This window comes from Python bivittatus, unplaced genomic scaffold (assembly GCF_059951505.1).
Source record: "Python bivittatus isolate LINGU-HERP-01145 unplaced genomic scaffold, Pbiv_v1 ctg000850_np1212, whole genome shotgun sequence".
Lineage (NCBI taxonomy): Eukaryota > Metazoa > Chordata > Lepidosauria > Squamata > Pythonidae > Python > Python bivittatus.
This window is the reverse complement of record NW_028277112.1, coordinates 43,878,160-43,905,166: the sequence shown is the minus strand read 5'-3', so window position 1 is coordinate 43,905,166 and position 27,007 is coordinate 43,878,160. Positions and strand designations below refer to the sequence as shown.

The 27,007-nt window shown below is 37.7% G+C and overlaps 1 protein-coding gene across 7 annotated transcripts in view; it reads right to left on the bottom strand.

Annotated features, from left to right (window-relative positions):
* KDM4C (lysine demethylase 4C) overlaps nt 1-27,007 on the bottom strand; it is a 254,503-nt gene that overhangs the window by 171,202 nt on the left and 56,294 nt on the right. For all 7 annotated transcript variants that reach the window (XM_088129849.1, XM_088129852.1, XM_088129854.1 and 4 more), the window contains one exon: nt 12,443-12,580. In XM_088129849.1, the coding sequence (XP_087985975.1) occupies nt 12,443-12,580 (138 nt within the window). The remainder of the gene's footprint in view (nt 1-12,442; nt 12,581-27,007) is intronic.

Below are 27,007 nucleotides of genomic sequence, written 5' to 3'. Positions count from 1 at the left end.
GCCAAAGTTTCATTTAACAGCCTGTCAATTTTTTGATGTGAAGCTAATGAATGCAGTGGCAAACAAATCCATCAAACCTAACATCAAAACAACTGCACTTCATCCCACCAAAGGGGGAAAAATGAAATACAACCTGCAGGCCAGCACTTTGATCTAACCTACCCACACAACAAAGGTCTCTTAAGAAGCTACTGCTGCAGAATATGGATGAGTAATTATGGGCTTACATCTCACAAACAAGCTAATCATTTTTAGCTGCCATGATTTCAGAATATAACACTGGCTCCTTTTGGGAGCTAGTCAGTTTAATAGCAGATCACAGGATATAATCTCAGGGAGAATTTTGTACTGTCCTAAAAGCTTAGTATGCTCTTTAATATTTTAATTTTATATATTTCCTTTTGTGATGTATTAAAGTAAGGCAAGAGGCAGTATATAAAATTTGATATTTTTAAATTAAATTTATAATTATTTATAGGCAAAAATGATTCAATCCATCTGTGGTAATTACAGATGGTACAAATACACTGCATTTTTATGCTACAATTTTTTTTTCTTTTAAACTTTATTTTAATGGTAAAATAATGAAGATGCAGGTGATATATACCAGTTTCTTCATTACTTCCATTAAAAGAGATCATCAATTTTGATTCATTTCACTCACCACTTGGGGTTATTTTCACCAAAGTTTTGTTTAATTCAGATTTATGACTGAAATCTATAAGTTAGCACTATATTAATAGACTACTAGAAATCAAGTATAAAAATTCCTCAAGATCACGTTAGAGAATTAGTCGGGTAGCAGCATTTATGCAATATTAATTGTAGGACACTTAACTGTGATACTATAGTTATTGCTGTATGGTATTTTGAAAATCAACAAATAAAGAATATCTGAATGTAGGAAAACTATTCTTCTAATCACCCCTCAAGTCCTACTATGCTGCTTCATCATGGTGGGAGATGGTGTTCCCAAAGGGGATGAGCGAAGAATGCTGGAGGTATATGGCAAGTATACATACTCCCAAGAGAGTCACTCATGGCATGAAGGTCATCCCAGCTCCCAGATAAAGCAAGCAGGTACCTATATTGGGCAACAACAATAGAAGAAGATGCTGGAGGCAGATGATTTAGTGGCAAAGGCATCATTTTATAATGCATAGGAGAAGGCAGTAATAAACCACTCCTTTATTTTATCAAAAACATTACATGGATAGACAAGATAAAATGATTGACAATTATACTGCTGCATGATGGGCCCCTCAGGTTGAATGGTACTCAACATGCTACTGAGGAATAGCTAACGGTCTTTTGGAGTACTGATGGTATTTATGATGTGAGTAGATTAAAGCCTTTGGGATGTCTCGTTGCTGATGTTGCCATGCAGAAAACATGGAATGTAAAAAGCATGAATAAGGGAAAGCTCAGCATAGTGAAAGATGAAATGAATCAAGTACATATTGATATCTTAGGCACCAGGGAACTGAAATGGACTGAAATTGGACACTTTTAGTCAGAAGATCATACTGTTTACTACTCAGGACACAACAGAAAAGGAAAAGTGTTGCTTTCATAGACAGAAAAGATTTAGCAAAGATAATATGGGGGTACAATGTAACTGAAGACTGAATAATATGAATAAGACTTTATAGACAACCCTTTAATATAATGGTTATTCAAGTCTATACTCCAACCACTGATACAGAAGAAGAGGACTTTGATGAATATTATGGTCAAATTCACTCTGGAATTAACTAAACATGGAAACAAAATTTGCTGCTTGTAGTTGGAGACTGCAATGCCAAAGTTGGAAATAGTAAGGAGGAAAATGTAGTTGGACTATAAGGCCTAGAAAACAGAAAGGAAGCAGAATGCCTTTCACTTTCTGCCAATCCAATAATTTCTTCATTAGAAGAGAATATATGTAGCTCAGGGTTGAATTGTAGAGTCCTTGGGGTTCTCTAAGTTTGGTTGTTTTCTTGCAGACTTTTCATTATCCAGCTAGGTAACACCTTCAGTACTAGAAGGGAGTGGAGTTTGCTCTCTGTACAGTAGCTTATGGTGGAGGTGAGCGTGGCAGGGCAAGAGAAGTATGAGATCCTCACCTAACAGCACAGTCCTGGCCTAAGAACCGCAACCGGGACTACTGAAACTGCTAAGTGGTGTGGTCACGTGATGTTTTGCATAACAACCACATCACTTAGTGATGGAAATTCCAGTCCCAGTTAGGGTTGTTAAGCAAGGATTACCTGTAACTAATCAAATCAACAGGGGTTTTTTTTTCAGTTTATTAAATGTATTGGAAAGCTCTATATCAAAAAGCATAAGAGCATGGACAGACTCTAACATAACCTAAAAACCTCACCAAGCCAACCATATCAATATAGCCTTTTCTACTTTTTAAATGCACTTTGAAAGCTCCATGTCAAGAGGTACATGAGTTTAAGCTCAAATACAGTGGTACCTCTAGTTATGAACACCCCTCCTTACGAATTTTTCAAGATACGACCAGCTCCGGCCCCAAAAATTTACCTCGACTTGCGAACTCTGCCTCGAGTTACGAACCGGATCCGTGGCCATTTTCCCTGCTGCCACACAGTCGCGGCTTCCTGTGGGCGAGATCGCGGTAGCAAGGAGACGTTCGGTGAGGCTTGTGGTGTGTTTTGTGGCATTTGGAAGGTTTTTGTGGCATTTGGAAGGTTTTTGAGGTTTAAAAACAAAATGCATATGTTTCAGAACTGTTTAGCCGTATTTACATTGAACCTTATGGGGGAAATTTACCTCGGGGTGCGACCAAATTCGGAGGGCGGATTAGCCGTATTTACATTGAACCTTATGGGGAAATTTGCCTCGTGGTGCGACCAAATTCGGAGGACGGAACGGATTAACCGTATTTACATTGAACCTTATCGGAAACTTTACCTCGACTTGAGACCAACTCAAGTTGCAACCAGAGTCATGGAATGGATTAAGTTCGTAACTAGAGGTGCCACTGTAACTAACCAATACCAAAAAGAAACCATTTTTGAAAAAAGATTATGTTGACTTGTTGAGCTTAGGTGTGCATGTCCATTCTGTGTATATTATTATCCCCATCAATATGAAGTTTTCAGAGTTACTTTGAAGTCTGAAAAACACTCACTTCGCTTTAAAAGGGATCTTGGAGCTCAACATCACCAATAAAGAAGAGCATGCAAACTCATAAAACAACTGAAGAGACAGGCTGTTTTTAAATTTATGACATCATGGTAATACTGATTGCTTGGGATATTTTTATGGCAATTTTAGCTAAATTATTGCATATACTTCATGTAAAAAAAAAAAAATCTAAGAAAATTTACAAAATACAGTTAAGGAAGTTTTGAATATACATGCAAAACAACCTGCGCTGGAATTATATTAAGGTATATCAGTCAGTATGTCTGCTAAACTGAAATTTAATTCTCTCTATTAACTTGAAACAGAATATTTATTGAACTGCATAACACAAACTATATTGAGAAAGAGAAGAAATAAGTCAGCTTCCCCAGAAGCCCAGTTTTGGCAAAGTAGACTTATATACTGGTTAAAGTTGATTTATTATCCAGAAGTTTTAGCTCCTTTAACTTTATATGAGCAGCATTTATTCCATGTAGACAAGCTCTTTGGAAACAAAACTAAGGGGCTATGGCTTCCCACCATCTTCTATGCACCTATGTGACATCTAGAAGCCAAATAAGCTATAAATCAGTACATCTGGGACATCCATAAACAAAACTCTTTTAGTGAAATGGCCCAATGTTTTCTAGCTGGAAACTTTATCAAAATCTCTCCCCTGGCTTCTTAGTTTTTCATTAATTTTCCTCCAGTGTACCACCAAGCATTTTTACTAGCCTGAATAAGTACTACTTTCTTCAACCATGCAAGGTATATTCAGAACAGCTAAGTCACCATCACTCAGGATCTGTCAAGTCAGTGGCACATGTTTTATTATACTGTTCCATCTATAAGGATTCCTGTCATCTATTAATAATACTCTTTTAAGTAACTCCACTGGAATTGGGCAGCCAATAAATTTAAATAAATAAATAAATAATGACTTCCCAAACAGATCTGACTCATTTTAAGCCATTCTTCATTTATTTCATTCAAATCCAGATATTATTTCCCCATACAAAATCATGAAGCTTGTTTCTGGGACTATACTTACTAGGAAACAAATGGTATTGGAGGCAATATAGATCATGGATTTAAGTCCAGTTCTGGTGCTGTATTTCAAATTTTACCATTTGCTTCCATTGTTTTGCTGTTCATTGTTTTATTATGGTTGTGATTTTTTAAGATATGTCTCTAGTCTAGGACCCTAATAAAATATCTCATCTCTCTCATGACATGCATGACAACCTGCATAGGAATTATATAAAACTACTGTTTGCTAAACTGAAAATTAATTCCCTCTATAAACTTGAAACAGAGTATTTATTGAATTGCATAAAACAAACAATATTGAAAGAGAGGGGAAAGAACTGGTAAATATTCCCCTCTCAATTGAAACACCACCAGTGAATATTATTATTTATACTTTGAAAAATTTCAGGGTCAGGTATATAATGATTCTGTTCTAATAAATCAGCATTTTAAAATTATTATATGTGAATTAATAATTCAATCCAAAGGATACAGAGTAAGAAATAGTAATTAATGAAATAAGATACATGACCAAGATGTTTACCTGGCTGCCTCTTTACCAGTTCAGGAAATAATAGTACATATGCTTAAATCTAGGGAAATAGGAAAGGTTCCTGGCCCTGATAGCTATCCTGTTCAGTAGTATGAGACATTTAGTTATCCCTCTCTCTCTCCCCCCTGTATAGTTGGAGGTTTATAATGAAGCTTTTTTGAATATAGTTTTCCCAAATTTCTTTAAATAGGCTTACATACCTACATAAAAGTGAACACAAATTGTTTAGGTAAAAGTTATTTAATGCTCTATTGATAATTATGAATGAACGTTCTATATTAATATGTACAGTGGTACCTCGAGTTACGAACACCCCTCCTTACGAATTTTTTGAGATACGACCAGCTCCGGCCCCAAAAATTTACCCCGACTTGTGAACTCCGCCTCGAGTTACGAACCGGATCCGTGGCCATTTTCCCTGCTGCCATGCGGTCGCGGCTTCCTGTGGGTGAGATCGCGGTAGCAAGGAGACGTTCGGTGAGGCTTGTGGTGTATTTTGTGGCGTTTGGAAGGTATTTGGTGTGCTTGTCAGCATGGCTCCAAAGAAAATGCAGAGCAGGCTTGGCAAGAATAAGGCTTTGAAGAAAAAAGTGACGATCAAACTTAAGAAGGACATTATAGAAAAGCACGATCATGGTATTCGTGTGACTGATCTGGCCTTGGAGTACAAGATGGCGAAGTCGACCATCTCGACTATTTTCATGTTTTTGTGGTTTAAAAATAAAATGCATATGTTTCAGAACTGTTTAACCATATGTATTTACATTGAACCTTATGGGGGAAATTTGCCTCGTGGTGCGACCAAATTCGGAGGGCAGATTAGCCATATTTACACTGAACTTTATGGGGAAATTTGCCTTGTGGTGCGACCAAATTCGGAGGGCGGAACGGATTAACCGTATTTACACTGAACCTTATGGGAACATTTACCTCGAGTTGCAGCCAACTCGAGTTGCAACCAGAGTCACGGAATGGATTAAGTTCGTAACTAGAGGTACCACTGTATTAATATTACCATTGATATTAACTTGGTAATTTAACAGGCTACTCAATTAACTGAAGATTCTATTAAAGGAGATTTGTAAAAAATGGAGTTAGTGTTTGAATTTTTTTCTTGGTATTTGAATTTTTTAAAATATCTTAGAACAATAATCCCTAGAAAAATGTCTTTCTCCACCAATGTAAATATATTGAACTGTTTATCTCAGATTAATATTGATATAAATAGATACTAAAAATCCAAATGAGTTTATAGGAAATAAGGTTGGACAAAAAAATATTACTTCAATATTATTACTATTAGTATTACTAATGTTACTAATATTATTATTACTGATATATGTAATACAGGTAGTTCTCGCTTAATGACTGCCTTGTTTAGTGACTATTTGTACAACAGTTGAAAAAAACAGGTTTGTGACTGATCCTCACATTTACAGCTGTCGCAGCATCCCACAGTCACATGATTGCCATTTGAGCACTTTGCAACCACCGCACATTTTCAACAGTTGCAGCATCTCACGGTCATGTGATCACCATTTGCAAGCTTCGCAACCAGCTTCCAACAAGCAGAATTACAGGTAGTCCTTGCTTTACAACCATTCATTTAGCAACCATTCAAAGTTACAACTGTGCTAAAAAATTACTTATGACCAGTGCCCGAAGTTATGACTATCACAGTGCCCCCGCGGTCACATGATCACGATCCAGGCGCTTGGCAACCAGCTCACACTTATGATGGTTACAGCCATTTACTACCTTCCCAGCCAGCTTCTGGCAAGCAAAATCAATGGGGAACTGGGTGATTCACTTAACGACCATGTGATTCCCTTAATGACCATGGTGATTCGCTTAATGGCCACTGCAAAAAGGTGATAAAATTGGGTCCAGTCACATGATAATTCACTTAATGACCACATCACATAGCAACCTAAATTCTAGTCCCAATTGCAGTTGTTAAATGAGGTCTACCTATACTGGAGAATGTGGAAGTGAAATTGCAAGCCACAGTCATGTGCTATCTCACTTGGCAACTGCAGTGATTCACTTACCGATGGAAGCAGAAGTGACATAAGTCCAGCACTTTATGACTGCATTGCTTGGTGAAAGAGTTTCCAGTCCCAATTGTGGTTGGTAAGCAAGGACTACAGGTAGTCCTCAGTTAACAACAGTAATTGGCACAGGCATTTCCATTGCTAAGTGATGCAGTCATACAGTGTGAAGTCACGTGACCGCATTGCTTAATGACAGCAATCCTGGCAGTCCCCATTGCTATTGTTTACCAAATTCCACCGGTCATTAGGCAAGAACCCATCCTGATTCAAGCCATTCCTAGCTTGGTCCCTCCCAGCGCCAAGCCTCAGTAAGGTAAGGGAGTGTCTCCTCTGCCCCCTCTTGAACTCCCCCCACCTGCCTATTCCTTCCCATCTCTGTTTTTTTGGGTCCTTCTCTTGCGCTGGCACAGCCAGGACCTTCTTTTGCGCACTGGGCTTCTTTCACGAAAGAAGACACTGGGCAGGGCACAAACAGAGGCCTTGGCTAGCACGCAAACAGAGGCCCTGAGCAGGGCATGAGAGTAAACTCCAGCTGCAGCAGCGCAAAACATGGCAGCACAAAAGAAGGCCCCAGATGGTGCAGTAATAGCACACAGTATGGAGGGCATGGCAGTGGCATGCAGTGCCACTTAGTGGGGGCAGCTGGCACCAATGGGTAAGTGGATGGTCATAAATGCGCAAATTTTGTTTATGTGCCCACAGGGGCACTGAAACAGCCAAGACTTGGAGGACTGGTCGTAAGTCCCTTCATTCAGTGCCAGTGTAACTTCAAAAGGTCACTGATCAAATGAACATTAAACGAAGACTATCTGTACCTGTATTACCCAGAGGAATTCTAATGTCAACTCTGTAAGTAATTAAGTCAAACATACTGATAAGACATTAATACAGTTTTAAATCAGAAGGACAAGCCCCTAAGTTTTCTTTATTCAGATTATGATTTATCAAACAATGATGGGGGCTTAACCTTTCCTGAGTTTCAACTTTACCACTGAGGCATACATTTTGACTTCTCTCTCTTTTTGGAAAGCAAGTGATCAAAACATACAATGATGGGAAAACCTGTTTTAATTCAGAAATATTAATATTTTAGATCAGCTAATTAAGCTTTAAACTCCTTGAAGTTAGAACAAGAGGGAATTATTGTGGAATGGCAGAATATTCAATGAAAACATATTTTGATTTCACAATTTGGCCCAGATGCATTAGTAGCATCTAAAATCCAAGGATTATAACTGTGTTATAATTATTGGAAGATTCCAATAATTTTTTGTAAAAACAAAAAGCATTGATAAGCTAGATATTATTTATTTACAAGAACTTTGCAATAAAGAGTTGGAATATTCCATATTAGCACATTAATAGTTATAGACCTTAAAGAATATTTCTTATTAACTTAATAGGTTAATTCAGTAAAACATTTTTAATATTTATTGGGCATATTAGATAATGTTTAAGAAGTTGGCTGTCAACTTCATTATGCAGAAAATGTAAAATAAAGGACCCTTGCCTATTTTAGTTATCCATGTTAATATGGTTTAAAGATGTGAAATTGATTTGAATTATATACCCCAAATTTAGAATTTATCTTAAATTATCTATTGTTCGAGGTCATTATACCAGCAAATATACCTTTGTTCTCACTCCAACCCTACTAGTGAGCAGCAAAAGAGAGATAAGACACACAGATTCCACATGAGTTGGACCAAATGCCTGAGATGAAATGGCTACAGGTTTAAAGTCTAATGCTAACAGTAGTCCCCTTATTTCCTCCCTGCCTCATTAATGAGAGGTCCTGGTACTCGGGAGCAACCAGACAGAAAACACACTAAAATCCAGTGTTCTCTACCATACTGAATGGTGTACAAAGCTGTCATCTGCACTACAAATAAGGTCTAATACCTTTGAATCTGCTTTATCCCCACCTAACTCTGCTTGAGAGCAGTGCCTTGCTTGTGGTCAAAATAAATTATCAGAATATAAGTTTAAATACACAGGATGCTCAAAATGATAGCCAGAGTAGGCTTATGGATGGCATTAGAATCTCCTTGACTTATTTTCTTAAGTACTACTTCCATATGCATGTGGAGATCACTCTATTGGTAGTGATTCAAACTTTCATGGCTTCCAAGGTAGGGCCCCATTCATTAAAAAGGGCACATATTGCATCCAACTCTCTGTGTTAAGTGGCATAATTGTGGTAAGGGTGTGGATAAATTTTTCACAGTTCCACTGAGAGAAATGTACAAAACGTTCTCAAATAAAATGAGCCAAAACGTTGTCCATAGAAAAATACATCTCTAACCAACTAAGGTGAATATAGACTCCATAAGGTAAATTACAAAATCTAGGAAGGTCTGAGAAAACGTCCTACCTGTCCTTCTTCAAAATCTTAACATCAGACCTCCTCTGATTATCTGATGATATTTAAATTAACAGAGACTTAAATCCACTGTAGCAATGGAGAAAAACTGGTTAATAGTTCCAAATGTTTTATAAAACCATGGGATCTTTTATAAGGTTCATAAGAAGATACTACTTTTCATTGATAAAGAGCTCATTATATCTTATTTCTTATTAGTTTTCTGTTTCCTCACTTCTAGTTCTTAATTCCACTGCTTTTCCATTTTCTTTCTGCCATTATTGTATAGTTCCTCCTGTCCCTAGGCCTGATGCACATTCATATCCCTGTAGTCCTTTCTTCTTTACTTTTTTTTTATTCCTGTGTAATGACACAGTATGCTCCTGACACAGAACTTTTTTTCATTACACTCAGCTGAGGAAGACATGTTTAATCAATGGACTGGATGATGATATATAAACTAAATCTCAGTCTAAACAAGAAAGAGGTCTTGTTAGCAGAGAGGTTATCTGTCTGGTTGAGTGGTGTTCAAGCTGCTACGGAAGATGTTGCACTTCTTGTTGTTTGGATTAAAGTATTCTTTAAATAAAATTACTTCTAAGGAAACCTTCAGTTTTTAAAAACAGGAAAAATAATCACATAGTTTGCAAACATATATTCAGCAGTTTAGAAGTCCGCATATAGTTCCTACTTTAGCACAAATATTGCGAGCTTAGCACAAATTAGAGGAAGCCCCAGCACAACTCACAAAGTAATTGTCACTGTATCATCTGCCCTGCTTTAAAATCTTAACATCAGACTTCCTCTATATCTTCATTAGATGTATGGTCCAGAGGAGGGATATGGTATTAGTGAAAGAAAACAAACTATACATGCTCCATGTGCCTCAGCTCTACGTAGCATGTAACTGGCAAACAAGCTGATACTAATGTAGAACTGCTTACAACAGAGAATACCTTTTTCAAGTCAACACTTTCATACTATGTTCTATGGAACTCTGAGTTGATTAGTGAGATCAATAACGATAGACAAGCCAATAGACAAGAGTCACCTGCTGGGGGAGATGGGCGGCATACAAATTTAATAAATAAATAAATAAGCCTCACTGAAAGAAATATCATACAACACTACTGATGTTTCCTAGAATGTACAGCTACAAAGTAATGCTGGATGTGTTCACACCTGCATTCTTAGATTAAATTAACAAAGTAAAGACCCAATACAGATCCAAAGATGAGGGTATAGAGCAGCCAATACAGATGAAGGAAACAGACTGCTGCCTCCAGTAGCAAAGAGATGGAACCTCATGATTTTCCTTATGTGCTGAAAAATTAGGTCAGGGAAAGGTGGGCTGGAAGCTAGACAATACAAAGACAGTGGGCTTTGCCTACTCCCTACTCATTTGCTCGTTGGACTAAAGGTTTCTTTTCCCAGCCATCCTTCTATGTTTGTATTAATGCAATTTTGTAAAATACTTTCATCATAAATGTATGATTAGTGTTAGCATTTGGGGCATTAGGCTGGATCCATAGTGAGAAAAGGTAGGTCAGGAGGACCTATGAACCTGGAATGAGGAACTGTGGCAAGGAACTAAAGTGGGGAAGTGACTCAACGTCCAGACAGAATTGGTTGAGTGTTAATCTCTCCCATCTGATGAGGGCAAGTAAACTCACAATTTGTTTGCATGGTGCTTACAGCCTTAGTGGTTGCCAACTGCCAGGCTGATATTAGATTTTGCAGCAAGTAAAGTGGCTGTCAGTATGTTGAACTTTGGTCCAGGTCCAATGCTGAACCAAACCTTTTAACTGCTATAAAAGTTAAATAAAGTTGTGAATAATATATTCCCACTTTTTAAAGTATGTTGTCTTGTATCTTGTTGATACCTCTTTACCTTCCTCCAATTATTCATTTAGTACTGCTAGGCAAAGAGACTCAACAAGCCTCATCAATACTCTGCCTGAAAAAACAAAAACCCTAAAAACAGTTTCCCCAATCCCCTACAATTGTCACTACACTTTTTTTTTGGAAAAGATTCTAATACTATATTGTTCAAAAGCCACTGCTATAAGTTAATTTAAAATGATATATTAGTGGATTTTTGTAAATACATATGTATTATATGAATACAAAGAGAGCACAATAAGTTAACCAGAAAAATGAACTTATAAATATACAATAGCAGTATAAGGATGTCTGAAATGATCAATCAACTTTCTATACAACATCCAACACTCTCATTTCCCATATTCATATGGTTTCATTGTATATTATTATCTGACAAATGATTGCCAAACATCTGTTACATCTTTCTAAAAATGGTTTTATTGTACTCCCAAATTGTTTTATCATAGTTAACTTACACATAGGGATCTTTATATTTCTTACAATAGTATTCTTCATGTTCCCGTTCCTAGGGAACATGAACAGGAGGATATATGGTATTCATGTTCTATTTGTGGCCTTCTCATAGACAGTCTGTTATGGGAACTCTGATTGTCTGATATGGGAACAGAGTTCTGGATTAGCTGAATGCTAGATTTAATGCAGCAGTATTCTTCTTATGTTCAGAGATATTTCACAGCATATAACTTCTTAGAAAAATTCTAATATGTGTAAAAGCCATTGATTTAATTTATTGTTACATAATGATGTCTCCATAAGCACCATCTCACAATATGCTAAGAATACAGAAATGTATTCACTGTGTAATATATACACTGCTCCTACATATATATAACGTAAGATTAACATTATTAAAATAGTGAAATATTTGGCTGAATTTTTAGGAACCTACCTAAATAAATCATTAATTGGATTAAATGGAAATTTTCACAATGAGAAAACATAATACTATATATTTTCCTAGAAGAAAGCCCCATTGAACTTATTTCTGAGTAGACTTGAATAGAACTCTACTTTGGCAAGAGAACCATTATAGTTGAACAAATTGTGAAAGTAATTCAGATGAAGTAAGTTGGACTTAATAAAAATATAAACCTGTAAAAGTTGTTATTGTTTTAAGAGTCACAGTAACTTTAATGAGCCAATTCTAACAAAGTGTGCACTGCCTTAATAATCATATCCACTGTAGGAAAAGTCTGAAATATCTGATTATCGTTACTTCTAATGCTTTATAATATAGTATATTATACTGATCATATAGTCAGCATAAGTTACTCTTGTTAAAATTATCACACTAAGCAGATTTTACCTTTCAAAAATCATGTTTTTATTTCTAAATTCACAAATCCCTTTTAAACAAATTCTTTTGGATAACTTGGTTATTAGTAATATAATCTGACTTACCAATTTAGCTACTTTTCCATAATCAATCCATCTAATTGTTGCAAAGTTTGTTGATTCTGCACAGTTGAAACCATGATTATATCCTGCATGGTATCCATATGGGAAAGTGATCATAAACTCCCCAGCCTCCTGCGTGATCTAAAAAAGAAGACAAGGACTATAAATGAGAACCTCTTAAATCTGGCTGCAGAATCCTTGCTTTCCTAGATGTTTCTTCTCAGTTATCCTTTTCTATTCCCAGTATTGCTCTGTGGACTATACAATTGATTCTTCAAAACAAAACAAAAAACTAGATAGATCAAGTGGGACATTTGACATGAGGAACAAGTAAAGATTCCCTCAAATCATGTTTGATTTCAGGTGGCTGTATAGACATATACTTGAAATATTTCTTATCAACAATAGAGAAATGGTTTCCTACTGCTTTGTCCTGGGATGTTTGTTCAACTGTCCAGTCTAGCCTACCCTCCTGGGATTTCCTGTTTGTTTCCCACCCAAGTACTAATGAGGTCCAATTTTGTTTAACATTTTGCAAGATCACCTAAGGTCAATATCCACCACCAGCTGCTATGGCATCAAGGTACAAATTCCTCCTCATATTAGCAAGCAGGAATTGAAACACATAATTTTTATCTAACCTGGTTGCTACCTCCAACACCCTTATAATCACTCAATGCTAAAGTAGATAGCCAGAGCCATGATAAAAACTAAGCCAACAGGCAAGCTTCAATAAACATACTGCCCATCATTTTCATATGCCATTACACAATGCTTAAGAGAGTTAATTACCACTTCTCCTGGGTTGGCTTTTTGGTTTAAATATGCTTAAAGGCCAAAGCATATTTAAACCAAAAACAGAAACCATAAAATTTCACAATTAAATCTGTGTATGGGGAAAATACACAAAATACGAGGAAACTCATGACAAGGGTAGACTTCATTACAGTCCATGCCATAGTAATAGCCTTAAAAGATACATTCTAGAAAAGATACATTTTCTCCATTGGTCTTTAAAACAATCAGTTGATCTTGCTAGTATTTGAACAATCATTTAGTTACAATATGATGCATGGAAATTAGCATGTAGGAGAATGGGGAAGAGGAGGGAGGGAGGGAGAGAAATCAGCAAATGTGATCAGAGTTTTATGTATGAAAAATGTGCATACATTATTCATAAGCATATATGTACCTGCACATGTGAACCTCATCACATACTCAAACAGAAAAATTATGATAAGCAAAAAAGGAAGAGGAGGACAAAGACAATGACTATCTCATCTTTTTGCTTAGAGGATACTCAATGTGCCTCACAAAACAGAATAAAACATTGCTAATTCAAACTGAAAAAGCTTGGCTGTAAAAGAAACCATTGATTCCTTTCCTAAAAGCAGAAAATGAGATCTGCTAATACAGTGCATTCCATGGCTTAGAAACACCACCAGAAAAGTTTCTTTCCAGTGAGCCCAACAAGCAAACCTTGAAAAAGAATAACATGTTTAAGAGAGCATCTCCTGCTGATCTAACTATTCAGGTAAAGATATTTTAAAAGTGGCCCCTCAGATAGTCAAGTCTCAAGTTTTTTATAATTTTCAAGATAAAATACAACACTTTATATTGTGTCTGGAAAACAACTGGCAAACAGTGACAATTTTCATTTGGGTTTAGACCAATATGTTTCCAGAATTTTTTAACAGTCAGCAGCCAACCTGCTGCATTTTGAATCAGATACATTTTAAGGATAGCCTCATAAAGAGGACATGTTAGGATGGGGTATAAGAAAGTTATGGGTAACTATTGATGCCCAGCTCAGGAACACAGTTGATATACTAGGTATAACTGTACAAATGTGCTCCTTGCCACTACTGCCATTAGGGAGACCAGAGACCAGAAGCATCTATAAACTGCAGGTTTGCTCTTTCAGGGGGAATGTAATCTCATCAAGAGCAGGCTGAACTTCAGTGCCTGAGACTATTTCTCTACCAACCAACATCTTCTTTATCTTGTCAGAATTTAACTTCATCCTCATTCAGTCCATTATAAAACATCCCAAAGGAGCCAGCTGCTTCCTCAAAGTTAAACGGCAAGGAGTAGAACTCAGCAGTATCAATATACTGATGGCATCTTAAAACCTACCATGAGATCAAAGAAAATAGGAACACTCTTCTACCTTCCAAAATAGTTTAACCATCAAGATAATCAAAACAGTCTGAGCTTTATATCCTGTTGAAGAGCCTAACTGAAATGGATCCAGATAAGCTGTATCAACTTCCGGTTAAAACTGCAAATTCTCAATTACCTCAGCCAGAAGCGGTACATTTAAGACTGATTTCCAAACTCTTTCAAGTCAAGGGAAGGTTTCTTTAACATTGGCCTTATCACTGACTCCTATAGGCAGGGAGGGATATACGCCTCCTACAAGGAAGCATTAATTACTCCCTTTAATTGTGGGGCAATATTAAGATGCAAGAGCCAAGCAAACAAACAGTATCTCTCACGAGTCCAAGGCACTTTGGCTGCTTAAGATCTACCAATTTAAAGGTATCCAAAATAACAAGACAAGTGGTTGCCACAATATTAAAAACCAACTCAAGGCATATCTGAACAGTTTTATCTATAAAGAATGATACAGCTAGTGACTGACTACTCTGTTCCAGCTCATCCAGCAGCTTAATACAGAAAAACCCCAAAACAGTGATGGCCGATTCTCTGTCCAGAGAGGGAAGGAAACATTCTTTACTACTTCTTATCGCCATGGAATTGCTCCATTCACACTCAAACTCTCAGCCCTTCTCTTTTATCACCTTCAACTCCCTGATGAAACAGACTCGAGTCTGCAAAAGGGAAGACCGTTGCCGATAGGAGGCAGCAAAATTCCAGGTCCATTGAGAAGAAAATTGGACCCATCACATACCTAGGGTGAGCCATTTTAATCAGATCACAAGTAACCAGCAAAGGATCAGGCTATGGATAAATTACACTGATTACCTGCAGTCTCAGATTACCCAAACAGAACACCAGATCTAAAATATGCCTTATATGCCTGAGGCCATATGTTAATTGGACCAGTGTTCTATTTCAGGCTGAACAAACATACCGGATCAATTTACAAGTGATTTACTGACTAGTAGTACTGCAGTTACTTACAAAGGCAGGCAGAGAGCTGGCTGTGCAGACACATGCATGCCCCAAAAATATAGGGAAACAAGATAGAGCTGGGTACATCATGGTATTGTCTGGAGGTTGAGTCATGGCAACTGGACTTTTCTTTTGGTTTGATACGTTTTGCTGCTTGTCGAAGCAGCTTCTTCAGTCTATAAAGTTGGTTGGGGGGACCCTAACCAACTTTATAGACTGAAGAAGCTGCTTGAACAAGCAGCAAAATGTATCAAACCAAAAGAAAAGTCCAGTTGCCATGACTCAACCTCCAGGCAATTCCACCTGGATGACTGAGAATTTTCATCATGGTAGTTTAGAGTTTTGTTTAGAGTCAAGCAATAGAAGACAAACAGAGCACACATTCAGGGAAACACCAGAGAGCATGGTCAGTCAGTCAGTCTGAGTCAAAGAGCAGAAAGGAAGCAAAGACATAAGAACGCCGATCCAAAGTTAATGATTTGCTGGCAGCTGTTTTAAAATAGGCCAGATGTAAGTATGGTTCCATTATATGTGTTAATGTCTTTCTTCTCTGCTCAGCTCTCTACAGCTGCTAATGCATCCTAGAGTTGGATGCTCTGCCAGGATGTGGCCCCTCATCACCTGACTCCTCTGACACCTGCTCCTGCTGATTTTTTGCTGAGTCAGATTCAGATTGCCTCAGATTATTGCTGACTCCTGGGGCTGACAACCTGATCGATCAGGCTCTTCAGCTTCTGACATAGAGGAGTCAGCCTAGCCCATGACAAACAGGTCCATGATCCCCATGTTTATCTAGGACATTTCTGTGATACATTCTAGGTCAGCTTCTTTATTTTTATTTGAGATGCCTTACCAGCATACATTAGGCTAGAAGGAACTGATTCCCTCTCTCTATGAATTCCTCCCCTTCATGGATCACTGCCTTGTCATGGCGAAGGGGCTTGCGTAACTCAGTGAAGCCATGAGCTATGCTGTGCAGGGCCACCCAAGATGGACAGGTCATAACAGAGAGTTCTGTCAAAAGGTGGTCCACTGGAGAAGGAAATGGCAACCCACTCCAGTATCCTTGCCAAGAAAATCCCATGGACAATGTCAAAAGGCTAAAAGATGTGACGCCAGAAAATGAGCCCCTCAGGTCGGAAGGTGTCCAATATGCTACTGGGGAAGAGCGAAGGGCAATTCCAAGTAGCTCCAGAAAGAGTGAAGCGGCTAGGCCAAAGCCGAAAGGACGTTCAGCTGTGGATGTATCTGGAAGCAAAAAGAAGGTCCGATGCTGTAAAGAACAATATTGTATAGGAACCTGGAATGTAAGATCTATGAACCAAGGCAAGCTGGATGTGGTCAAACATGAGATGAGAAGATTGAACATCAACATCTTGGGAATCAGCGAATTAAAATGGACGGGAATGGGTGAATTTAATTCAGGTGACCATTATATCTACTACAGAAACCCTTAGAAGAAATGGAGTTGCACTCATAGTCAATAAGAGAGTGGGAAAGGCAGTAATGGGGTACAACCTCAAAAACGACAGAATGATCTCGGTGCGAATCCAAGGCAAACCATTCAACAACACAGTAATCCAAGTCTATGCCCCAACCACTTATGCCAAAGAAGCTGAAGTTGACCGGTTCTATGAAGACCTACAACACCTTCTAGAACTAGCACCAAAAAAAGATGTCCTTTTCATCATAGGGGATTGGAATGCTAAAGTAGGAAGTCAAGGAATAATCGGAATAACAGGCAAGTTTGGCCTTGGAGTACAAAATGAAGCAGGGCAAAGGCTAATAGAGTTCTGTCAAGAGAACAAGCTAGTCATAGCAAACACTCTTTTCCAACAACACAAGAGACGACTCTACACATGGACATCACCAGATGGTCAATACTGAAACCAGATTTTTACAATTATCAATGATTGGGAGAATATCCACTATTAAGATGAATATATTGCCTAGAATGTTATATCTATTCCAGACAATTCCAATTCGTTTAGGGAAAGAGTTTTTTGATGATTTAAATAAAATTGTATTGAAATACATCTGGCAGGGTAAAAAGGCAAGAATAAAGCTTAAATTACTACAAGATGCAAGAGTAAGAGGTGGGTTTGCCTTGCCTAACTGGGAATTATACTACCAGGTGACAAATCTGATGTGGGTAAAGGACTGGATAACTTTAAGAAATAATAGACTATTGACCTTAGAGGGACATGACCTGTTGTTGGGCTGGCATGCTTTCTTATGGTATAAGGGAACGAAAACACAGGGCTACTTTAGAAGGCACTATATTCGAGAGGCATTGTTTTTAAACTGGGAGAAGACAAGAAGACAATATTATTTAAAAGTTCCACGATGGATATCCACTATTGAAGCCTTTTCTTATTCAATAACATATAAAAAGGAACAAACAGTTAGATATACTGAGATATTGAATGAAAAGGGTGAACTTAAAACTATGCAAGCGTTGGAAGAACAAGGTATAAAAATGAACTGGTTCTCATATTTGCAAATACAATCTAGATTCGATAAAGATTTTAAAGCAGAAGGTATCTATGATGAGCTGACTGTTTTAGATAAAATTTTGATGGGTACTGATGAAAAGGTGATTAAAAACTTTATGGACATTTACTAGAATTTAAGATGGAGGAAGAACAGGTTAAAGATACAATGATTGCATGGGGGGAAAATTTTGGATACAGAATTGATTTAGAGAAGTGGCAAAAATTATGGTCTCAAAACTATAAAATGACAATGTCAACTGCATATAAAGAAAACTTGTATAAGATGTTTTACAGGTGGCATTTACCTCCAGCAAGGATTGCGAGAATGTACAAGAACAAGTCTGATAAATGTTGGAAGTGTCATCAGAAGCCCGGTACATACTACCATATGTGGTGGACATGCCCAGAAGCTAAAAGATATTGCATTAAAATCCACACATGGTTGGAAAAAATGATAAAACAACATATAGACTTTAAACCAGAGACATTCCTATTAGGAATTATACCTGAAACATATAGTAAAGAACTGAAATATTTGATTGTAAATGTTCTGACAGCGGCTAGAATTGTATTTGCTAAAAACTGGAAAAATGAAAAAGTACCTATGCAGGAGGAAGTCATTAAGAAAATTATGGAATGTGCAGAGATGAGTAAATTAACATTTGAAATTAGAGAGCAAGAAGATAAACAATTCTATATGATATGGGATTTGTTTTATCAATGGTTGGATGAAAAGATATAGTAATGTAATAGATCAGCAAATTATATAATAGAAACTTGACAAACTGATATAAATTATTATATATATATATATATATATATATATATATATATATATAATCAATGGATAAAAATGATATAAATCTTATTATGAAAGCTGGTGTTATAGACTAGTAACAAATGAATAATAACTGATAACTGATAAATATATAAATATGTGTTGGATAGATGACATGAGATTCTATATAAATGATGAGTGAAGATTATGAAAGGATGGCACAAATGATCGGTAACTGGCTGACACACGGTTTAAAATGGAAGATGGTTTTTTATGCTTTTTATGTTATTGTTTGTTTGTGTTTGTTGTAAAAATTAAAAAATTTATTAAAAAAAAAAATACTGAAACCAGATTGATTATATACTTTGCAGCCAAAGATGGAGAAGCTCTATACAGACAGCAAAAACAAGACCAGGAGCTGACTATGGCTCAGATCATGAGCTTCTTACTGCAAAATTTAGGCTTAAATTGTAGAACATAGGGGAAACCACTAAACCACTCAGGTATGACTTAGATCATATTCCTTGTGAGTACACAGTGAAGGTGATGAATAGATTTAGGGGATTAGATTTGATACAGAGTGCCTGAAGAACTATGGACAGAGGTCCATAACATTGTACAGGAGGCAGCAACTAAAACCATCCCAAAGAAAAAGAAATGCAAGAAAGCAAAATGGCTGTCTGATGAGGCTTTACAAATAGCTGTGGAAAGAAGGAATGTGAAAAGCAAGGGTGAAAGGGAAAGATATAAGCAACTGAATGCAGATTTCCAGAGAATAGCAAGGAGAGATGAGAAGGCCTTCTTAAATGAACAATGCAAAGAAACTGAGGAAAACAATAGAATGGGGAAGACTAGAGATCTCTTCAAGAAAATTGGAGATATCAAAGGAATATTTAGTGCGAAGATGGGCATGATAAAGGACAAAAAAGGTAAGGACCTAACAGAAGCAGAAGAAATTAAGAAGAGGTGGCAAGAATACACAGAAGAACTATACAAGAAAGATCTTAATGTCCCTAATGTCCATGCTGGTCTGATCACTGACCTTGAGCTGGACATCCTAGAGAGTGAAGTCAAGTGGGCCTTAGGAAGCATTACTAACAACAAAGCCAGCGAAGATGACAGTATTCCAGCTGAATTATTTAAAATACTAAGATGATGCTGTTAAAGTGCTGCACGCAATATGCCAGCAAGTTTGGAAAATGCAACAGTGGCCACGGGATTGGAAAAGGTCAGTTTACATTCCAATTCCAAAGAAGGGCAATGCCAAAAATGCTAAAACTATCACACAATTGCACTCATTCACATGCTAGCAAGGTTATGCTCAAAATCCTACAAGCTAGGCTTCAGCAATATGTGAACCGAGAACTACCGGATGTACAAGCTGGCTTTCAAAGAGGCAGAGGAAATAGAGATCAAATTGCCAACATTCGCTGGATCATGGAGAAAGCACGAGAGTTCCAGAAAAATATCTACTTCTGCTTCATTGACTATGCAAAAGCCTTCGATTGTGTGGATCACAACAAACTGTGGCAAATTCTTAAAGAGATGGGGTACCAGACCATTTTACCTATCTCCTGAGAAATCTGTATGCAGGCCAAGAAACAACAGTTAGAACTGGTCACGGAACAACTGACTGGTTCAAAATAGGGAAAGGAGTACAACAAGACTGTATATTGTCACCCTGCTTATTTAACTAATATGCAGAGTACATCATGAGAAATGCCAAGTTGGAAGAATCACAAGGTGGAATTAAAATTGCAGGGAGAAACATCAACAACCTCAGATATACAGACAATACCACCCTTACAGCAGAAAGTAAAGAAGAACTAAAAAGCCTCTTGATGAGGGTGAAAGAAGAGAGTGCAAAAGCTGGCTTGAAACTCAACATTAAAAAAACTAAGATCATGGCATATGGACCTATTAATTCCTGGCAAATAGAAGAGGTAGAAATGGAAGCAGTAACAGACTTCATTTATTTGGGCTCCAAGATCACCACAGATGGAGACTGCAGCCATGAAATTAAGAGACGCTGCTCCTTGGGAGGAAAGCTATTGCAAACCTAGACAGCATATTAAAAAGCAGAGACATCACCTTGCCGACAAAGATCCGCATAGTCAAAGCTGTGGTTTTCCCAGTAGTAATGTATGGCTGTGAGAGGTGGACCATAAAGAAGGCTGAGCGCTGAAGAATTGATGCCTTTGAACTGTGGTGCTGGAGAAGACTCTTAAGAGTCCCCTGGACTGCTAGGAGGTCAAACCAGTCAATCTTAAAGGAAATCAACCCTGACTGCTTATTGGAAGGATTGATAATGAAACTCAAGCTCAGATACTTTGGTCACTTAATGCAAAGAGAGGATTCTTTGGAAAAGACCCCAATGCTGGGAAAGATTGAAGGCAAAAGGAAAAGGGAGTGGCAGAGGATGAGATGGTTAGATAGCATCACTGAAGCAATGAGCATGAGACTGAGCAAACTCAGGGAGGCAGTGAAGGACAGGAAGGCCTGGCGCGATATGGTTCATGGGGTCACGAAGAGTCGGACACGACTTAACGACTGAACAACAACAATGAATTCCTTGATCACACTGCAACATGAAAGGAAGTAAGAAAGCCAGTGTACAGTTCTCCTTTCCCTGTAACAGGCAGGTTGAAGTTTTCCTCTTTTTCCTGGGTGGCCAAGTTAACTTCTTGGTAGCAATAACCTCACTGATTATATTCTAACCATTTCTTGTTCCCTCATTTCCCAACCACAGTCCTTCACATCAGGCCCCAGTACAATCAGTCATATATTGCTTTGCCCAACAAAATATGATCTCCTCTTTATACCCACAGCCATACAATCACCATAGTGGTATTACCTTTTGCTGGCAACCATGTCACCCTAGGGCTAGAATCTTGTAGGCCCTATGCCCACAGTAATTCAAAGGAGGCCAGACAGAGAGAATCCTGATTGAGGCTGATAAGCCTATATGTTCATAATATACTGTCAAAGATCCTAGCACCTAGCTTAGCTTACCCCAAAAGAAGGGACTGTAAAGCTGTTTTATATAAATTCTTGTTTTCTTATACCCCTATTAAAGGTAGCAATTGCATACTATATCTAAGCATAAGCAATATAGATGGGATTATGCACAACATACATATACTCATGCTGAGATTGTGATTGGATTGTTTTATTTTTAAGAATATGATGTGAGTGCATATAAGTATAAACATTTTCTGTGCCAGTAATTCCCAAATTTATCTTGTCACTCATCCTCACTGATGACAGTTTAGCAGGTGTGCTGTGGCAATAACCAGCAGTTCAGCTGTCACCTGGTAGGTGTAGGCTGGCTTATCAGTGTGCAGCATGTTTCCAGTTCTATCACTCCAAGCCACAAGAGATCATAGCCTGATTCCCTCTATTCATATTTTCACAGAGGTCTATTAATTAGAACTCCAGTTTAGTATAGACTGCTCCCTAGTGGTACAAGGTTACATAACTATTTGAAATGCTTAAATGGAAAACTAGGGAGTTCCTTTTCCTAGAATGCATCTGCATAAAAACCAAGTTTCAGATACCTTAAATAAAATAAAAATTAAATGAAATAACAGAAAACAAAATAAAATAACAGAAAATGACAAACTGCATGCTCAATACCTCACAGCTTCTGAAAAACAAGTTTGAAAACATTAAAAGGAATACTTTTGCCAGCATCCTTGACACTTCTATTATTTTTCCAACTTTTTTTATTTCAGCTTGCAGAATACAAACAAAATATAAAATAAAAGCCAGCAAATGAGATATGGGGAGAGGAACAAAAGCTAATACAGTATGCATTTATATATGCAATACAAATAAAGCCACTGTGTATAAATGTGTATAAATCTTTGGAAAAAGCTCTAATGCTGAAAAAGGTGAAAGACGAGAAGAGGACCACCAGCAGCAAGGTGGATGGACTCAGTTACAGTGCACCATTGGAAGACCCGAAAGACCAGGTTAGGGACAGATGTCATAGAGAAAAATCTTTGTGGTCACTAAGAGTCAACACCAACTTGATGGCACATAATCAAACAGTTCAGAAATACTGTTCCTATTTAGTGGCTTAATATATACTTACAGCAAGCATATAGTACCTAAAAATTTGATGTAATTTTTTAATTATTGCTTCCATATCTCCAAATAACACAGAGGTATCATACATAAGAGGAAAATAGACACTAAACAACTTGCTCTATTTTTCTTTAGAAAGCATAATACCTGTTAGACCTTTGTACTCAATTTGGCAATTAAACTTTCTCTTCAAAGTCAAATTCATACTTAGAAGCAACAGACTTAGTTTGGATATATAAGCTGTTTTTATTGTAGATACAGGAAGCCCCAATAAAAATGGCCACTCCAGACTCAAACAATCAAGTTTTCTATTTACAACAGCCTGCAGTTTTAAATCTTGTATCTCTTTCTCCCACCAATACATGGTAACAAACTTCTTGCTGCTCATTTCTTGTTCTTAGATGTGGAAGACTTTGTTTGATATGTTATCAAACATTCTTGGCTGATTTGGGGCTCTGTTTCTGTGCTTTCTGGCTTCAGCCCTCACATAACTATTGTGAGAAAACTGTAGCTCTTCTACAATTAGACTTAGTTATTTTTCAAGTACAGTCGTGTGAAAAAGAGCAAGTACACCCTCTTTGAGTTCTATGGTTTTACGTATCAGGACATAATATACATCATCTGGTCCTTAGCAGTTCTCCAAAGTAGGTAAATACAACCTCGGATGAACAACAACGCATGACATATTACACCATGTCATCATTTATTTTAGAAAAAGAAAGCCAAAATGGAGAAGCCCTGTGTGAAAAATTAAGTACACCTTATGATTCAATAGCTTGTAGAACCACCTTCAGCAGCAATAATTTGAAGTAATCGTTTTTTGTATGACTTTATCAGTCTCTCACATCGTTGTGGAGGAATTTTGGCCCATTCCTCTTTACAACATTGCTTCAGTTCATTGAGGTTTGCAGGCATTTGTTTATGCCCAGCTCTCTTGAGGTTCCGCCACAGCATTTTAATCGGGTTGAGGTCTGGACTTTTGACTGGGCCATTGCAACACCTTGATTCTTTTCTTTTTCAGCCATTCTGTTGTAGATTTGCTGGTGTGCTTGGGATCATTGTCCTGTTGCATCATCCAGTGTCCACCAAGCTTTAGCTGTCGGACAGATGGCCTCACATTTGACTCTAGAATACAGTGGTACCTCTAGTTACAAACTTAATCCGTTCAGTGACTCTGGTTGCAACTCGAGTTGGTTGCAACTCGAGGTAAATTTTCCCATAAGGTTCAATGTAAATACGGTTAATCTGTTCCGCCCTCCGAATTTGGTCGCACGACGAGGCAAATTTCCCCATAAGGTTCAATGTAAATACAGCTAATCCGCCCTCCAAATTTGGTCGCACCCCGAGGTAAATTTCCCCCATAAGGTTCAATGTAAATACGGCTAAACAGTTCTGAAACATATGCATTTTGTTTTTAAACCTCAAAAACCTTCCAAACGCCACAAAAACCTTCCAAACGCCACAAAACACACCACAAGCCTCACCGAACGTCTCCTTGCTACCGCGATCTCGCCCACAGGAAGCAGCGACCGCATGGCAGCAGGGAAAATGGCCACGGATCCGGTTCGTAACTCGAGGCGGAGTTCGCAAGTCGAGGTAAATTTTTGGGGCTGGAGCTGGTTGTATCTTGAAAAATTCGTAAGGAGGGGCGTTCGTAACTCAAGGTACCACTGTACTTTGGTATACAGAGGAGTTCATGGTCGACTCAATGACTGCAAGGTGCCCAGGTCCTGTGGCTGCAAAACAAGCCCAAATCATCAACCCTCCACCACCGTGCTTGACGGTTGGTATGAGATGTTTGTGCTGATATGCTGTGTTTGGTTTTCGCCAAATGTGGTGCTGTGCATTATGGCCAAACATCTCCACTTTGGTCTCGTCTGTCCAAAGGACAGTGTTCCAAAAGTCTTGTGATTTGTTCAGATGCAACTTTGCAAACCTAAGCCGTGCTGCCATGCTCTTTTTAGAGAGAAGAGGCTTTCTCCTGGCAACCCTTCCAAACAAACCATACTTGTTCAGTCTTTTTCTAATTGTACTGTCATGAACTTTAACATTTAACATGCTAACTGAGGCCTGTAGAGTCTGAGATGTAACTCTTGGATTTTTTGCAATTTCTCTGAGCATTGCACAGTCTGACCTTGGGGTGAATTTGCTGCGACATCCACTCCTGGGAAGATTGGCAACTGTCTTGAATGTTTTCCACTTGTGAATAATCTTCCTCACTGGAGAATGATGGACTTTAAATTGTTTGGAAATGGCCTTATAACCCTTCCCAGATTGATGGGCAGCAACAATTGCTTCCCTAAGATCATTGCTGATGTCTTCACTCTTTGGCATTGTGTTAACACACACCTCAATGCTCAAAACCAGCAAACTCCTAAAAACTTCAGCTTTTATGGAGGTAGTCACACTTGCTGATGATCAATTGATCAAGGGCATTTGATTAGCAGCACCTGACTGCTACTTAGCCTCTTCATACCTATGGAAGCAGTAAGGGTGTACTTAGTTTTTCACACATGGCTTCTCCATTTTGGCTTTCTTTTTCTAAAATAAATGATGACATGCTGTAATATGTCATGTGTTGTTGTTCATCTGAGGTTGTATTTACCTACTTTTGAGAACTGCTAAGGACCAGATGATTTTTATTATGTCCTGATATGTAAAACCATCGAACTCAAAGAGGGTGTACTTTCTTTTTCATATGACTGCACCTCTTCCAAGGCTACAAACTACAAGATAGGGAATGAAACAGAAACAATTATGTTTTTGGCAGTAGTTTATATTAAGCCTTTTCAAACCTTAGGAAAGATTTACAGTAAGTTCTCTTATTCTTTTCACTTCTTCACATTGAGATATCTTTCTTTTTAGAGACTGCTACAGAGTTTGTATTCAACAAGATACCCAATCTTATTTCTATATTGTATATTTAGTCTATACATCTATATTGTATTTTTTAAAAAATGTGCAATCAATTATTTTAATTATCTTTATCCCAGCATTCCTACAGCAATTGTAAACACAGCCTAAAACTTTGATATAAGAGAACCAAATGCAGTGTCCTTCAAATATCTTGGACTACAACTTCCAGCATCTCCAGATTAAAAAAAAACATTCATACTGGAGAAGTCTGACATAATCTATTTGTCTGCCATACCATCATTTACTTACTTAAAACATTTCTATCCCACCTAAGGTTTCAAATGGCTTACAATAAAATAAAAACAAAGAAATATAAAACTGCAAAACAGCAGAAAGAAACTACATTGCACAATACAAGCAATTTAATAAAAACAGTCATAAGATTATATATTGATGGCACTTCTAAAAAGGAAGATCCACCAATTTCTGGAAGTTTATTGATGAGGAAATGAGATGGGGCTTTCTTGAAATGGAAATTCCATTTTGATTGCTAGTCATAATAATCAAAAAAGGCCTTTTCCTAGTCTCAAACAGACAGCTTAGGATATATAATATGGATCTGACGATGTTACCAACAGGTAAGCAGCTTCACATGGAAGAAGGTTGTTCTTTAAATATCCTAGTCCTAAATCATTCGGAGCTATAAAGGTCAACACAAGCAGTTTGAATTATAAGCAGAAACAAACTGGAAGCCGTGAAACAGTTTCAGTAAAGGAGTTACATGTTCTCCATATACAATTCCTATTAATAAATAGGTTGCAGCATTCTGAACGAATTTCTATTTTTAAAAAGTCTCCAAAAAGAGCTCTGAATAGAATGCACTGAAATAATCTACACACAATGTATCTAGAATCACAGAACTGGAAGAATTGGAAAGGGCTACTTAGGTCATCAGGGGTAAATGCATGCTTAGTGCAGGAATCCAGATTGAGCATCCCAGACAGGCGGCTGTCTAGCCTCAGTCTGAAAGCCACCTGAATGGATCAAAGTGCTCAGATCTGCATTCTCCAACAATGGCTGTAATTGGCCACCAGGCTCAGTTACACAAAGTAATGCCTAGTCACATGACAACAGAAATTCCAGGGTCAAAACAGAAATCAGCTGGATCCAGAATAATCTCTAAAATGTGTTTTCAAAGGAAATGTTAGCTCA